General features: G+C 51.1%; 1 protein-coding gene and 1 non-coding gene across 4 annotated transcripts in view; both read left to right on the forward strand.

Moving 5' to 3' along the window:
* Positions 1-196: 196 nt before the first annotated feature.
* The window catches only part of BCAP31 (B cell receptor associated protein 31), a 29,107-nt gene continuing 14,230 nt past the window's right edge, over positions 197-15,073 (forward strand). The window contains exons 1-4 of one of the 3 annotated variants that reach the window (XM_070366076.1): positions 197-350; positions 1,210-1,343; positions 2,773-2,873; positions 6,494-6,641. In XM_070366076.1, coding sequence (XP_070222177.1) covers positions 1,252-1,343; positions 2,773-2,873; positions 6,494-6,641 — 341 coding nt within the window. In that variant the 5' untranslated portion in view covers positions 197-350; positions 1,210-1,251. Of the gene's footprint in view, positions 351-598; positions 621-765; positions 790-1,209; positions 1,344-2,772; positions 2,874-6,493; positions 6,642-15,073 lie in introns of those variants that run through there. The other 2 variants (XM_014482690.2, XM_070366077.1) reach the window with 2 other exon arrangements.
* On the forward strand, positions 5,044-5,148 carry LOC138986608 (U6 spliceosomal RNA). The gene has a single exon (XR_011463412.1). It is a non-coding gene; the product is annotated as a U6 spliceosomal RNA (small nuclear RNA).

Here is a 15,073-nt window from a genome sequence, read left to right on the forward strand (position 1 = left end):
TCAGGCACGGGGCGCCCCACCCCGTTCTCGCCCCACGGTGGGGCCCCGCCCCCTCCCCGGACCACAGAGACGCGGGAGGACCGCGCGGGCTAGAGAAGCGGCACCTCGCCTTCCCGCCAAGGCCGGGGACCCGTCGCTCCGCGCGCGCGCGCGAGGCGCGGCTTCTTCCCCAGTCCCAGGCGTCGGGAGCCTCGGCTCGGGGGCGGGGCCTCCGGGGCCTTGTGGCGGTTGGGGGCGGGCCGGGACTAGCCGGGCGCTTCCGGTTCCGGCCGCGGGGAAGGGGCGGGGCCGGGCTCGTGGTGGGAGAGTTTGGCGGCGACGAGGCGTGCGTGGTGACTCTGGAGAACTCGGTGAGCGGATTCGCGCGCCGTGCTGGGCTCCCGGGCTGCCGAGATCCCCCGGCTCTTCGACGAGGGGGCGCGGGGAGGCCCAGTGCGCAGGGCCAGGGCCGAGGCTGGAGTGCGGGGGCGGGACCGGGCGGAGGGAAGTCGGGGTGGCGGCGGGTGGAGCCGTCTCCCGGGGTGGGGGGCGACGTCGAAGTCCCTCCGGAGGAGCCGGCGGGGTGGGGCTTGTGAGGGCGTGCCGGGTCGGGGCCTCGTCTAGGGGTCTTCTGGAGCCTGGTAGGCGCCGCGACAGACCTGGGAGGCCGGGAGGGGTTTCTCCAGCTTCGGAGGAGACAGTCTTCTAGAACTTTCTCTGGACGGGGCCGTGAGGTGCTGGGTCGAGACCCGCTCTTACCCTTGGCTCCGACTCTCGTCCTCTAGGAGTCGCTCTCGGGGGCTCTCAGAGGTACCGAAAGCCCGAGCCGAAGGGGCGGTGATTGAGAGGCTTTGGAGTTCCGCTCCTGCCCTGGGAGGAGCTGCTCGCTCCTTCTCTGTCGGCCCGGGTGGAAGGGCCCAGAGGCATCGCAGCTTGGGAGGAAGCGCGAAGGCGTTGCTAGGACCGAGGCTGCGGTGTGGTGGGCGGTAGCCTCTGGCGCCCCTCGGCGGGCGGCGATCTCCGGGCTCCCCGAACTGCCGATTCCCACCCACTGCTGCCAGGGTTCCGCAGGCGGAGTCTCCCAGACTCCACGGGGAAGAATTGTTTGGAAAGGTGTCTCTGGAGGTGTTGGCAGCCAGGCTGCGGGGCTCGAGGGCTGGGAAGGCTCTGAGGTCTAGGGCTGGTGGCTGCCGAGCTGTCACGACGCCTATTCGTTCTGTGCTCCGTCAGGAACAGGCTCACATCTTCTGGTGGAAAGCTGCTAGGAACACGATGAGTCTGCAGTGGACTGCAGTCGCCACCTTCCTCTATGCGGAGGTCTTCGCTGTGCTGCTGCTCTGCATTCCCTTCATTTCTCCCAAAAGGTATGGGCAGGCAAGCCAGGAAGAGTCTCGGTAGCTTGTGCCTGCAGAGTTGGGGGGCCCTGGAATTGAAGCCAGCCGGAAACAGGTAGAACCTGTCTGGGATGGGGGTGGCAAGGACTGTGTTTATTATTGCCAGCTAGGCCCACAGTTGTGCTCAGTCACATCTTGACGAGGTCCTTTCCCCTGCACCCTGCCTTCTGGTCTTCAGAGTGTGCCAGAGGGGAGAAGACCGAGCGACCATTCTGGGAACGATGCCCTCCGGGTGTTCAGGGGATGGCATTGTGAGATCTGCAAGACTTGCCCCTGGGTCATGTTCCCATTGATTTGGTGACTTCTGTCCTCCTAACCAGTCTCGCTGGGGTTGCATAGTGGCCTCATGAGCATTACTCAGCCTAGGAATGCCGAAGCCATGTTTCTTTTCAGTGAACAGAGGACTTCTGAAAAGTTATTTTTAAATTCATCTTGATTACATATACTGTAGGAACACATCTGGTCTTAAGTTAGAACATTACAAATAAGACTCTTTTCGCAGATGTTTTCATAAAAGCTTCTTTTTAATGAAAAATTATAGGCCACTGTTGTGATAGAAAGTGTATAGCATTGTTTAAATAATGTTCTTGACAAAAGCTAGATCTGAATCACCGTATATATTTCACAGGAAATGCAGGGACAGTGGCCCACTTGGAGCTGCTACATGGAAAGCTTTGCAGGACAAACAGCCTGGTTTCTGCAGCAGTGAATTGGGGGAGAAAACAAAAGAGAGCAAGGGAGGGGGGAGTTCGTAGAATAAGAGAGGTTTAAGGTACTTATCAACAGAATGCAGAGTGAGAAGCTTGTCAGGATTCAAATAGACCAGTTGTTAAAAAATAATTGCCTCAATTGGACTTTGGAGTTCTGGCTCTGATGATGAGAGATTTTTCTTGATATTTTTGAGGCCTGGCGGTGGCATTGTGATTGGTAGCCATTTCTGAAGGCTCTTCTCTGATGGAGCTGTATGCTGAAGTATTTATGGAGGAAAAGGAAGGGAGGTCTGGGGTCTGCTTCATGGTAATCGGGTGTGGTGGGAGTCTAGATGAGCCGAGATTGGGCACATGGGAAAACAGTTTAAAGAAATAATGTGGATTTGGCAGGCATTTTGATACTACAGAGGGAACACTAAGTTTTGCATTTCTCTCCCCAGAGCCTACCAGTGTTTAAGACTTTTTTAGAAATTTCTATGCTTGGACAGGTTTTTTTTTTTTTTTTTTTTCTTTTTAACACCGTTGAACGGATGTCATAAGTTGGAAAATTGCAAGCAGCTGAGGCTGAATCTGTATGAGATATTCAGCCTTTGAAGAAGAGTGCAAAACTGTATTTCTGTTTTCAGGGCCCTGGATCCCAGGTGTGTGTTCTTACTCTACTGACTTTAACCCTTTTGTCCTCTTCACAGATGGCAGAAGATTTTCAAGTCCCGCCTTGTGGAGTTGGTAGTGACATATGGCAACACCTTCTTTGTGGTTCTCATTGTCATCCTTGTGCTACTGGTCATTGGTGAGTGAGTTGTGGCTGCTGGTAGCTACCTGACTTAGACCTTTTGCTGTGGCCTCTGCTACAAAGCCCTGTGCCATGTGCCATGTTCCATGATTAGAGTACAGCTTTGACTTCTCAGAGACAGACCATTTAGTGCGCCTGTCTTTCTCTTGGGGGAAGAAAAGCTCCCTTCGTCCACAAAGACGTCAGCATCCCTGCTACTGCCTGCTGGCAGGGTCTTTGCTTTGACCAGCAGCCTTTGTGCCCCTGGTGCTGACCACCTCGTGTCTCAGGCAGCTCCTTGGGTCCTTCCAGAGCTGAAACCAAGAGAGGCTAATGGACCTGTGCTGACCTTGGTCCCGGTAGGCTGCAGGGTTTAGGAACTGGGTGTGTGTGCTTTTGCTTTTAGGTGTGGGCTGGGGGTAAGAGTTGGGGTGGGGAGGGACCATGCTGGGGGATGTTCACATAGAGCTTTGCCCTTCTGCACACCAGATTCCACGAACTCTCCTGGTATGGCAGATTGGGTGGGATTGGCCCCTTGCAGAAGGTGGTAGTGGGCAAAAGTGCCGTTTTTCTTTTTGAGGAGTCAGGGAACTGCCTGGATGTTCTAGAGCGACATCCTGCTATGATAACAGGCTGCTTCATATCCTAATGTAATCTATAGAGGCTTGCCTAAATAAGTTGTTCAGTTCAGTCGCTCAGTCGTGTCCGACTCTTTGCAACCCCATGAATCGCAGCACACCAGGCCTCCCTGTCCATCACCAACTCCCGGAGTTTACTCAAACTCACGTCCATCGAGTCGGTGATGCCATCCAGTCATCTCATCCTCTGTTGTCCCCTTCTCCTCCTGCCCCCGATCTCTCCCAGCATCAGTCTTTTCCAATGAGTCAAAAATAAGTTGCTGCTGTTGCTAAGTCGCTTCAGTCGTGTCCGACTCTGTGCGACCCCGTAGACGGCAGCCTACTAGGCTTCCCCATCCCTGGGATTCTCCAGGCAAGAACACTGGAGTGGGTTGTCATTTCCTTCTCCAATGCATGAAAGTGAAAAGTGAAAGTGAAGTCGCTCAGTCGTGTCTGACTCTAGCGACCGCATGGACTGCAGCCTACCAGGCTTCTCCATCCATGGGATTTTCTAGGCAAAAGTACTGGAGTGGGGTGCCGTTGCCTTCTCCGAGCAAATGCTAGGGACATAGCATAACTAGCTAGAAGCTGCAGCCCTGGCTGGCCCCTAGCCGTCCTTGGGAAGGGGTCTAGGGTACATCTCACTGGGGGAGTGGGCCTAAAGAGAGTTCAGGGTCAACTGCCTTGGGCTGGAGGCCTGAGATAGAGAGGGTAGCTCTCTGCTGTATGACTTGAGTTGGTTTGGCCCAATGCCCCCATCCCTGGTTGGCTCTTTGCCATTAGTCAAGGTGGACCTTGAGGTGCTGGGGTCTCTGGATGCAGAAGACAGTGTGGGAAAACATGTTTTTTGTTTAAATCACAAAAATAGCACATCTTTAAAAATTTACAAATTTAACTTACAAAGTTAAAGGTCCCCATAAACCCACGTCTCACAGGTAACTATTTTAACAGTCTGTGTTATGTTTCCACAGTCGTTTTCTGTGTTGCCGTGTCTTCACATGGAGGAAGGGACAAGGGAGCCCTCTGGAGTCTATTTTATAACGGCACTAAACCTACTCATGAGGGCCTTGTGCTCATCTCCCAAGGGCCCTACTTCCTAGTATCATCTGGTTGGGAGTTAAGGTGCCCAAATGGGAATTTTGGGGGTCAGGAACCCACATGTGTGCATGCTGAGTCACTCAGTTGGGTTTGACTCTTTGCAACCCTGTGGACTGTAGTGTGTCAGTCTCCTCTGTCCATGGGATTTTCTAGGCAAGAATACTGGAGTGGGTTGCCATCTCCTCCTCCAGAGGATCTTTGTGACCCAGGGATCGAACACACATTTCTTGTGTCTCCTGCATTGGCAGGCAGATTCCTTACTGTTGAGCCACTTGGGAAGCCCACAGATGTAACACAAAGATACCATTAAGTGGAGGTGTATTTTTATGATGTAAAATCAGCCTAAAAAACAAGCAGTCTCATACCATAAATTAAGATCCAGATAGTAGGCTTACATTGCCCCTCTCCCATGGGGATCCATTAAGAGTCTTCTTTAGGTAGATCTTTATGTATTGATTTTTGATGTCTTAGATGTTCATTTCAGCAGCACATATCCTAAAATTGAAATGAGACAGAGATGATTAGCATGTCCCCTGCATAAGGATGACACACAAACTCATGAAGCATTCTATATATTTTTTTAAGCACGTTGTAGGGGATATATACATAGAAGTAAAAAATACTAATGGAACTTATGTAATGTTACAAATCAGTGTACCTCAGTTGAGAAAAAAGAGATAGCAGGGTTGAGGGAGAAAAGTAGTAGGTATGGGATGGTTCCATTTCTAGCCTGCAAATGCACAGATGTGAATATATGAGTGGCCAGCAGTGGTTTTTTAGAGCAGAGGTTTTTCACTGTTCAGGTGTTTGTGCTCCCCCTGTATGCCTAGAACTCTGTTAGGCCTTAGGGATGTAATAGGAAAGGTTTCTGTTCTTGTGGTGCTGTAGTCTAATTTGGGGGACATGGACATTAATTTTAGGTCTGTGTAATACAAAGAGAATAACACTAACTAGAAGACTCTTGAGAGTCCCTTGGACTGCAAGGAGATCCAACCAGTCCATTCTGAAGGAGATCAGCCCTGGGATTTCTTTGGAAGGAATGATGCTAAGGCTGAAACTCCAGTACTTTGGCCACCTCACACGAAGAGTTGACTCACTGGAAAAGACTCTGATGCTGGGAGGGATTGGGGGCAGGAGGAGAAGGGGACGACAGAGGATAAGATGGCTGGATGGCATCACCGACTCAATGGACGTGAGTTTGAGTAAACCCTGGGAGCTGGTGATGGACAGGGAGGCCTGGTGTGCTGCGATTCATGGGGTTGCAAAGAGTCGGACATGACTGAGCGACTGAACTGAATGGGACTGAAAATGACTGCTTTATTTAAGCTGGCCGCATGTAGTAGGTTCTACTGGAGGTGATTGATTATATTATGGGCTTCTTTCTCCTGCATTGAACATTGATGAGCGTGAATTTCTTTTGTAAGCAGAATACACCAGTTTAACCAGTTATAAAGCTTAGATGCTTAGAAATGAAAACCTTTGAGTCTTTAGCAGGCATGCTCCAGGTCTTGACTCCTAGGCAGCTCATGCCTGCCTCGTGGGCATTTCCATAAACAGGACTCGCCTGGTTTATCAGTTGGGTGGCTGATGGCCAGCCCCATTTGTGATAGAACCAAACAGTGGGGGCACCGTGGGAAAGGGAGTTGCCCCAGTTGCTGGCAACATCTCAGATTCGTTGAGTTTCTTGACATGGAGAGCAAGCTTGCAGTCTGGGTAGAATGGGTCCAGAGGGTGACATGAGAAAAGCTGGAGGAGAGAACAGGTCGGAGGGCAGCACTTCTGACAGGGCACCCATCAAAATGTGTGTAGAAGGGGAAGAGCAGGGGAGACAGTTTCGAGGAAAGCAAGGCTGCCCAGACTCACACCTTGCATCTCAGCTGGACTGATCCGGGGCTGAACATCTGTATCTCTGCTCTGCCGCAGATGCTGTTCGTGAGATTCGAAAGTATGATGATGTGACAGAGAAGGTGAACCTCCAGAACAACCCTGGGGCTGTGGAGCACTTCCACATGAAGCTTTTCCGTGCCCAGAGGAACCTCTACATTGCTGGCTTTTCCTTGCTGCTGTCCTTGTGAGTGGGGAGGGGCGAGGGACTGAAGGGACCTATGGGCTAGTCTGTGGCCTTGAATTGGAGGCCCTTTCTACATTCGGGGAACCACACAGTTTCTCTAGAGGCAGCATGGAAGATGGGAGAGGGCTGACTGGTAGGCCAGAAGGCCATGCTGTGGCTCTGCCATAGTTGCAACATGTTCTTTTAGGGCCTGTGTGCTACTATCACCTTGCTCTCTGTACACAGTGGAGTAAGTGACGGGTGCTTTCCCTCCTATGAAGAGGCCCTTTGGAGCCCAGCTTTAAAAGGGAACAACTGAATAGGGCCTTTTTGTGTATGGGGTCCAGTCCTGAGAAAAGTGGGCAGAAAGGGCACAAAACGGGGCTGAGACCAACCGTGTCGCCAGGGCCTTCCCTGGTGTAGACCTATCACAGGAGCATGAGACCTATTGGAACTTGAGGGCTGGCATGCTGCCTCCTGTTCACAGGGGTTCTTATGGAGTGAGGGGCTGGCTATTCTCAAGTGTGCTTACTTGGCAGGGAATAAGACATTGTGCTCAGGACAAGGGCTTCCAGGAGTATTGGGAAAAACTTACTGTGAGGTTACTCAGAAGTAGGGTGAGTTTGTGGATTCTTGGGCTGGGCTATCTTAATTCTAATCACCTGGACCTCCTTCTTTACTGCACATTGGAATGACTGTCTTGGTTTCCCTTTTTCACACAAAAAAGTCAGTTGCTCAGCTGAGCCTGGTGTCTCTGGGTCAGAGTTGGAAAGTGACAAGAGGTGGAGCTGGCAAGGGCTTTTCAGGGGGATACACCTAATCCCAGGAGTGATCTGCAGGCCTGCCGTGTTCTACCTTCCGAGAGTCAGGAACTGAGAGTGCTGGAAGGAGTTGGACACAGAGGCCAGGGTTTTAGGGTTTCAGGAAGCTCCAAAAAAGTATGATCTTGTGGACTGAAACTGAAAGGGAAGCCGATCCAGAGGACTGAGTCCAACCGCAAGTGAGCCAGAGGGTGGGAAAAGAGAACTGGCTGTGTCTGAAGGACCACAGAGGCTCTTGGGGAGGATTTCATCTGGAAGTTAGAAAGGACAGAAAGAAAACTAAGGATTGGACTGGAAGAGGACAGGGAGCTTTAAGAATAGTATTGAGAAGGCAAAAGTCTGGTGAGCACTGGATCGGGAGCACAGTGAAGCCTGGGAAAAAGACAGTCCCCTCGGTGTTTCTGTGTAAAGTAAGGAAATGGTGGGTAGGGGGTCAGGGCAAAGGAAGCACTGGGATGAGAGAACTGAAATCCTAGATGGGCGAGGCGATACTGGAGCGCCCAGCTTCTCTGACTTAGTTTCCGCTTGGGCTAATGAAATGATGTCTAGAGGCTCTGGAGTTCATTTGCAGCTGAAATCGCCAGTCCTTGAGGAATTGCAGGGTAGGAGAGATTCTGCACGACTGCAGACGGGCAAGCATCCCAGTTTCCAAAGGAGGGAGATAGTAGGTGAGGAAACAGACTGGGAGGGTCTGGTCTGACTTTGATGTCAAGCTGTGTTCCAGAAAGAACAGCTTGTATGCCATTTATTTATTTATTTATTTTAAAAATATAAGTTTATTTTAATCGGAGGCTAATTACTTTACAACATTGTATTGGTTTTGGCATACGTCAGCATGAATCCACCATGGGTGTACACGTGTTCCCCATCCTGAACCCCCCTCCCACCTCCCTCCCCATACCATCCCTCTGAAGAGAGAGGGATCACTGGCAACTATTGTGAGTGCTGGGGGGACAGGTTCTGTCAGTCTTATCCCTGCCTTTGCCCATTTGGGGTGTGTGGATTTTCTGAAAAAGGTTTGCCAGTCTCCGATTCAAGAAGATTCTTATGGACCAGGTGCTGAAGTGTGGGCACTGTGCTGGCATAATAGTGTAGTTGGGTGGGGTCCTAAGTCCCAGGAGTGGCTGCTGTATGGGTCACCTCCATCCAAATAGGGGTCTCAGGAGCTTGCACTCCATCGCTGGCCGGCTCAATGCTTCTCTGCTGAGGATATTTGTTATGGCGAGCAGGTGCAGGGAGAAATGGAAGTGGGAGGAGTTGAAAAACAGGTATGTGAGCTACTACTCAGAACCCACGGCCATCTAGACAGGTTTGCTGATGGGGCCAACTCGAATGAGACTTGAGTTTTTAACAGGATTACGTTTGCAAATGTGTGTGTAGGTTCATAAAGGGCAGCGGAGACAAGGCCAAACAGGAACTCAGAAAAACTTGGGCTTGTGCCTTACTGCAGCTTAGTAGGAGTTCGTGGCAGAGCTACTGCAGAAGCTCATGAGCTGTTAGTCCCCTCCAGTGAGGGCTGGAGGCACCAGCCTTGCTTGACTCAGTGTCAGCCAGTGCTGTGTGGAGGGTTGCAGTTGGGGTCCCACCTTTAAAGAGATGCTGGCAAAGCTCAGGTAGTGAATTTAGAAGTAGTCACAGTGCTGGTGGGTGGAATGGTGTTTGTTCCTCACGTACTGTGGTTTTGAAGTCTGACTCTCCTGACTGCTCTGCTTTTGTGATCTCTTCCAGAAGAATGCCTCCAGGGCAGGTATTATCTGAGTGGGCCGGGGGACAGTGTAGCCAGGTGTATCAGATGAGTGAGTGTGTGCTCAGCTCAGTCCTCTGCAACACCATGAAGCTAGGCATTCCAGCTTAATTCCTGCAGTTGACTTTAAAAAACTGGCATAAAGCACTAGTCAGCATCTAGTTCTAGCTTGACCAGTGCAGAGTAGAACACCACCACAGTCAGGGTGCAGAGCAGTTGGCAGTCTCCTTTCGAACCCAGACTGGTGAATTTAAAGAAGAGCAGTCGTTTATATCTCTGTCTTTTCCTAAGGGGGGTGTGGAATCTCTAAGAGGAGAGTGAGATCTGGACCACAGGTCCAGTGCGCTCTGTCCTTTCAGCTGCTTCCCCCACTGTGCTGTGACCTCTCAATCTGAGAAACGTGTAAGGAAGGTTTCAGCGAATTCCCTTTAAAATGTGTCAGACAGTAGCTTCTTGGGCCGGGTTGTTCCCGCAGCTCCCCATCTGTTTGTTGTCTATCTTGGCTGAAAGAGGCTTTGCTGTACCTGCCACACTCTCCTGGATCCCTGTGTAGTAGCTGATCAAAAAAAAGGATGTGAAATTCTCGTGTGACTTTTTAGAAAAGGAAAGTGACCCCGAGGATCGGTGTGGATTCACTAGTTGTCCACAGATGATCTGTTTAGTTTCTAGAATTTTCCAAGATGATACACTCCTCCCTAGTCTAGGGGTCAGACCCTGTATGGTGGCTGTGACCCTTGAGGAACTTCTCTCTTTGCATGACATTAGCCATAGAACTGTTCTTGTCCAAATACACAGCTCATATGCAGCTTACAGGAAACACTTTAAAAACACAACTATCACCTATGTTATTCTGATTACAGAAGTTATCCCTACTCACTGTAAACATAAACAAAGCCCCCCAAACTTCAAATAGTTGTGTGTGGTGAGAAACTGCAAGTTTTCATCTCCAGAGATAGCTATAGGTAATAAGTGGGATGTTTCTGAAACTTTTAAAAATAATCTTTTACGTATATGTTAACTGTTTTCTTATGAGCACTATGGCTTTTTTTTTTTTTTTTGCTCTGCTTTGACTTGCCCTTTTCACTCAATTATCTTGGCAGTTTTTCTAAATGACTTGCACAGACTTCTCCTGTACGTCATGGCTGTGCAGTGTTCCATGCTGTGAGGGCACCATCGTGTATTAAATCAGTTCCCTGGTCACACATAGGTGAGCTGGTTGGAAATTTTTACCATTAAAAAACCACTTTCCCACATTGATGCTTTCTAATCTGGCACAGGATGCTTCTTTTTTTCCCCTTTTTCTCTGTTTAATTATTGGAAATGGGATCTGTGGGATCCTCGTTCCCTGGCACCTAGCTGCTCTCAACGTGGCCTGTGGCCAGCAGCATTGGCTAGACCTGGGGGCTTGTTGGGAACGGAGACCCTCTGCCCTGCCCCTGGCCTGCTGACAAGGACCTGCATTTTGCTGAGCTCCCAGTGACCCTGGTGTTTAATTGTTAACCATTGAAAAAAATCGAACTATAGTTTATTTACAATGTTGTGTTAATTTCGGGTGTACAGCAAAGTGACTCAGTGGTCAAGTACATTTAAAACACTGGGCATACTCTCTCCCTCTCGTTGTGTACCTGGTTGGTATTTCCAGAAACCATGCTCTTGTCTGTCCTGTAGTTTTGGAAGCGCTTTCTCTTTGAAGACTGCCTTCTCTCCTCTGTCTGCCCTACATGGACTAGTTCGTTTATTGTCCTACATGGCTTTGCTTCCATGTTCCTCTCAACTTTTGTACACTTTTCTTTTGCATAAATGACCCACTAACTCTTGTTAGCCGTGTGCAAGTCTGTGAAAGAACAAGAGAGATGTCTCTCTGTCACGGCTGGGTCAAGTTTAGGTGTATTAGATTGTTTTGCAGAGTCCCACTCACGGTCGTAGCTCCATAACCAGAACATCATTGTACAGGAGACAGAGCTGCTGCAGGAATACTGAGGGAGAATAGTTGTGTGTGTGAATTGTTTGGGTTCTGGTTCGGCTTGAAATCAGTAAGGACTTCTGTAATAGCTTCATAATTCAGGGGGCCTTTGTGAGTGGAAAAGGGCAACCCAGGAGAGAGGGAGCACTGGAGAGATGGCCTGAGTTGCACAGGTTCTAAATGGCCAGCCCAAGCCTCTGCCTAGTTCTGATACCAGTTCGGATGCCCGCTTGTTTGTGTTGGTGTGAGCTCTTAGTAACAGATTGTTGGTTTATAGTCTGCCTCTGACTGTAGACTGGATTGTAGGCTGTTTTTTCCCCTGGATTTTGGTAGGAAGGTGCCTGGGTCAAGCACATAATATATGCATCAGCCTTAGCCTAAGTTTTAGGAGTCCAGTGACTTTAATCTCTTAGTCCCTTTTGTACTCTGAAGATTATTTATTTGGCCACATTGGTCTTACTTGCAGCCTGCAGGATCTTTGCTGTGTCATGTGGGATCTTTCTTTGTGGCCTATGGGCTCTCTAATTGTGGCACAGTCTCTGGAGTTCACGGGCTTCAGTAGTTGTTACATGAGGGCTCAGTTGCCCCATGGCATGCGGGATCTTAGTTCCCCACCCAAGGATCGTCACGTGCCTTGCAAGGCGGATTCTTAACCACTGGACCACCACGAAAGTGCCCCTATCTGAAGATTATTAAGCCATCTGAAAGTATATAGCCTTTGGAGGAAGTTGAGGCTTTAAATAAACAAATAAAAGACATCCTCTAAAATGTCAACCAGTGTTGCCACATGCCTTTTTTGAATATCTTTCTAGACTGATATCAGTTACCATTTGTTAAGGATTCCATGTGCCAAGCACACGTTAATTTTTACAGTAGTTCTGCAAAGCTGAGGTTCAGAGACCCAAGTTCCCAGAGCTAGTCATCAGCAGAACTGAGAATTCCGATTTAAAGGGATAGGACCTCAGCACCTGGGTTCTTTCCCTACAGCAGCCACACGCGTCTTCACATTGGAACTACCACAGGCGAACTTGGATCTCCCACTGTCCGTCATGAACATTGTTCTACTACAGCCCATCAGTTTCCAGCCTTCTTACGAATCTTCTAGTTCCCCGCTGCTGAACATCAGGCTCATCCCCCCAGTTTTCTCTCATAAACCAGGAAAACCCCTCTCAGTTGCTACTTTGCATGCCTCTCAGCTGGACCTCCTGGTCATAGTGTTTGTGTCTGTCTTCCTGTTTTTCTCCTGCGAATTTGCACATGTCTCACTGGCAGGTACTGGCCCAGTCCCAGAACCCAGTGGGCTGTTAGAGAAGGAGCACGTGGAGCAGGGTAGATGACTCAGGAGTGGCCAGAGACATGGTGGAGGGTTTTTAATGCCAGTTTCAGAGTGTGTACCTGACCTCTGTGTGGTAGAGTGCTGCATTTTTCCAGCAGTGCTGTGCCGTGGTCCGAGTTGCACATTTGTACTTGGCAACAGCACCCGGGGTGGGGTAGTTTTTAGCGCAAGAGCACCTAGAAGCAGGGGGCGCAAAGGGGAGATCACTGAATTGGGAGATGCTGGTGGCCTGAACCAGGTTTCTGAGGTGCTGGCCGGAGAAAGGGGGGGAACTAGTGGGGACCCCAAGCCTTGGAGGCAGAAGCATTGGTGGTGGTTCTGCTGTGGGTGCCCGCAGAGTGGCAAAACCCAGAGGAAGACTGGTACATGCATGTAGGGGAAGGGAGCTCGAGAGGCCCACTGGAAGGTGCGAGGAAGCAGGGGCTGGGCAGTGGAGGGGGGTGGCTTCACGGAGGGGTCGAAGGATGGCGGATGGGTGAGAGGGCTGGGCGACCACTCCCTGGAAGCCAGGTTAAGGGTAATGAAGGCCGATTCAGGGAGAGACAAGACTAGGGGAGAGAGACAGCAGGTTAGTGGTGAGGGGACCACAGAGGGAGAGAGCAAGGCTAGGAGAAGAGGCTGGGAGTGGCACTGGCTCCTCCTGGGTCTGGGGTTAAGAGCACACAGCGGGGAGAATTCCCTGATGGTGGTCCAGTGGTTAAGAATCCGTGCTCTGACTGCCGAGGGCTTGGGTTCAATCCCTGGTCGGGGAGCATCACATCCTTAAACAGGTGTGTCCTTCCTCACAAAGCTCTCCCCTGCTGCTCCATGGTTGCTCTGAAGGTAGCAGCTTGCTACCTTCCCAGGTCTCAGTGCTTCCTGCTGAGAAAGCCCAGCTGTGGGCTGGGCCACGAAGTTCGAGAACAGCTGTCTCCACACAGAAGGCCGGGGGAGCTCTGCCCATTTTTCTTATCACAGGTGATTCCCCAGCTCCTGTGGTATCTTTTTCATTCGTTTGTTTGTAATTGTCAAACGTACATATAGCATCAAGCAGGCTATCTGAACCACTTTTTCGTTCTTCTGTCATATATGAGATTGTCAGACAGGCTTTCTCATATTCGTTGGTTGCTGTTTTGGCCTGGCTGCATGGATCCTAGTTCCCCTACCAGGGCTTGAACCTGGGCCCTTGGCAGTAAAGGCACAGAGTCTTAACCACTGGACCACCAGGGAAGTACCTGCCCCTCCAAACCATTTTTAGGTGTGCAGCTCAGGAGTGTAGTTCAGGCAGCCCTCCCAAACTCTTCATCTTCCAAACGGGAACTCTGTCCCCCCTCCACAAACCAGGGAGCTTACCTCCTGAGCTTCTCTTCCTCGGTGTCCAGAAAGCGCTGCGTCATCTCAGTAGGCTTCCTGCCCCACAGTTGCCCTCATAGCCTGTCTGCGCTGCCTGGTCCAGCCAAGCAAGCTTTCTGATGGTATAAAACCGCCCCACCGCCCCTGCTTCCAGTGCCTTCAGAGTGGCTTTGACATCAAGGCCTGACCCTGAGACCTTCGGGATGTGACCCCTTCCTGCAGCCCTCTGAGTCTATGCTTTGGTCTCTCTGTCATGAACCAGCCACGTGGGGCCCCTTCCCTATTTCCGTGGCCTCAGCCTGGACCCCCCTGACCCCCACCTGCTGGCCTGCCAGTCAGCCTAGAACCCCCGTTTGTGCTTCCTGCCTTTCTCATCCTGTGGTCCAAGGCCTGTGTTGTGCTGACCTCCAAGGCCCTGGTGGCCTGGGACATGGCCACCTAGGGTCACCCCCTCTAGTCTTGCCGGCTCCATGCCAAGGGCCAGGCACATACACAGGGCTGCCTTCCCCTTTGGGCCTGAAGGGAGTGTCTGGGCAGACAGGGCCGGCTTCAGGCCCGTGTCTAGGTTGAACTCCTCGAGCTGCTGTGCCGACTATTCTAGGTTGGATGCCCAGCTCTTCAGGTCTCCTTAGCACTGAGCAGGAACGCTGGGGTGGGGGGAGTGCGTGCGAAGACACACGTGTTGAGGACATGGATGCTGCTGGTTGTGGCGCCACGCTGTGGGTCTTTGGTCCCTGAGGGCACGGTGCAGGTCACCATTTAGGATGTACCCGGGCGCTGTGCACTGTGTCTCATCTGTTGCCTTCGTGCCTCCTTCCCTGCTCTGAGTGGGGCTGCAACTGGCCGGTGTCCCTCTGCAGTTGTGGATGTGGCTGCCCAGCAGCTCTTGCTGGGCTGAGGTTTGCAGGTTCTAAGAGTCAAGCTCTGTTTTCTTTGCCTTTGAGGAAATGTGAATGGTCAGGACCAAAGCAGTAGTTGCATCCAGGCCCTGTGTGTGAAATTGCTCCATCTCTAATGACCTGAACTTGGTCCGCGGTTCCCTCTTGTTTTCTGCCTACTCCTTTAGGGCTGGGTTCTGTCGCCACAGTCAATACGGATGGGGTGGCCTGGGCTTTCTTGCAAAGTTCCCTTCCCCAGCGGGATGTAATAGCCCACAACGGCCCTGAGAGGCAGGCGGCTGTAGTGAGAGTGGGTGTTGGAATTAGCTGGGTTTGGGCCCTGGGTCTGTTACTGTTGAGCCATGTCACCTCGAGGAAG

This window comes from Bos mutus, chromosome X (assembly GCF_027580195.1).
Source record: "Bos mutus isolate GX-2022 chromosome X, NWIPB_WYAK_1.1, whole genome shotgun sequence".
Classification (NCBI taxonomy): Eukaryota; Metazoa; Chordata; class Mammalia; order Artiodactyla; family Bovidae; genus Bos; species Bos mutus.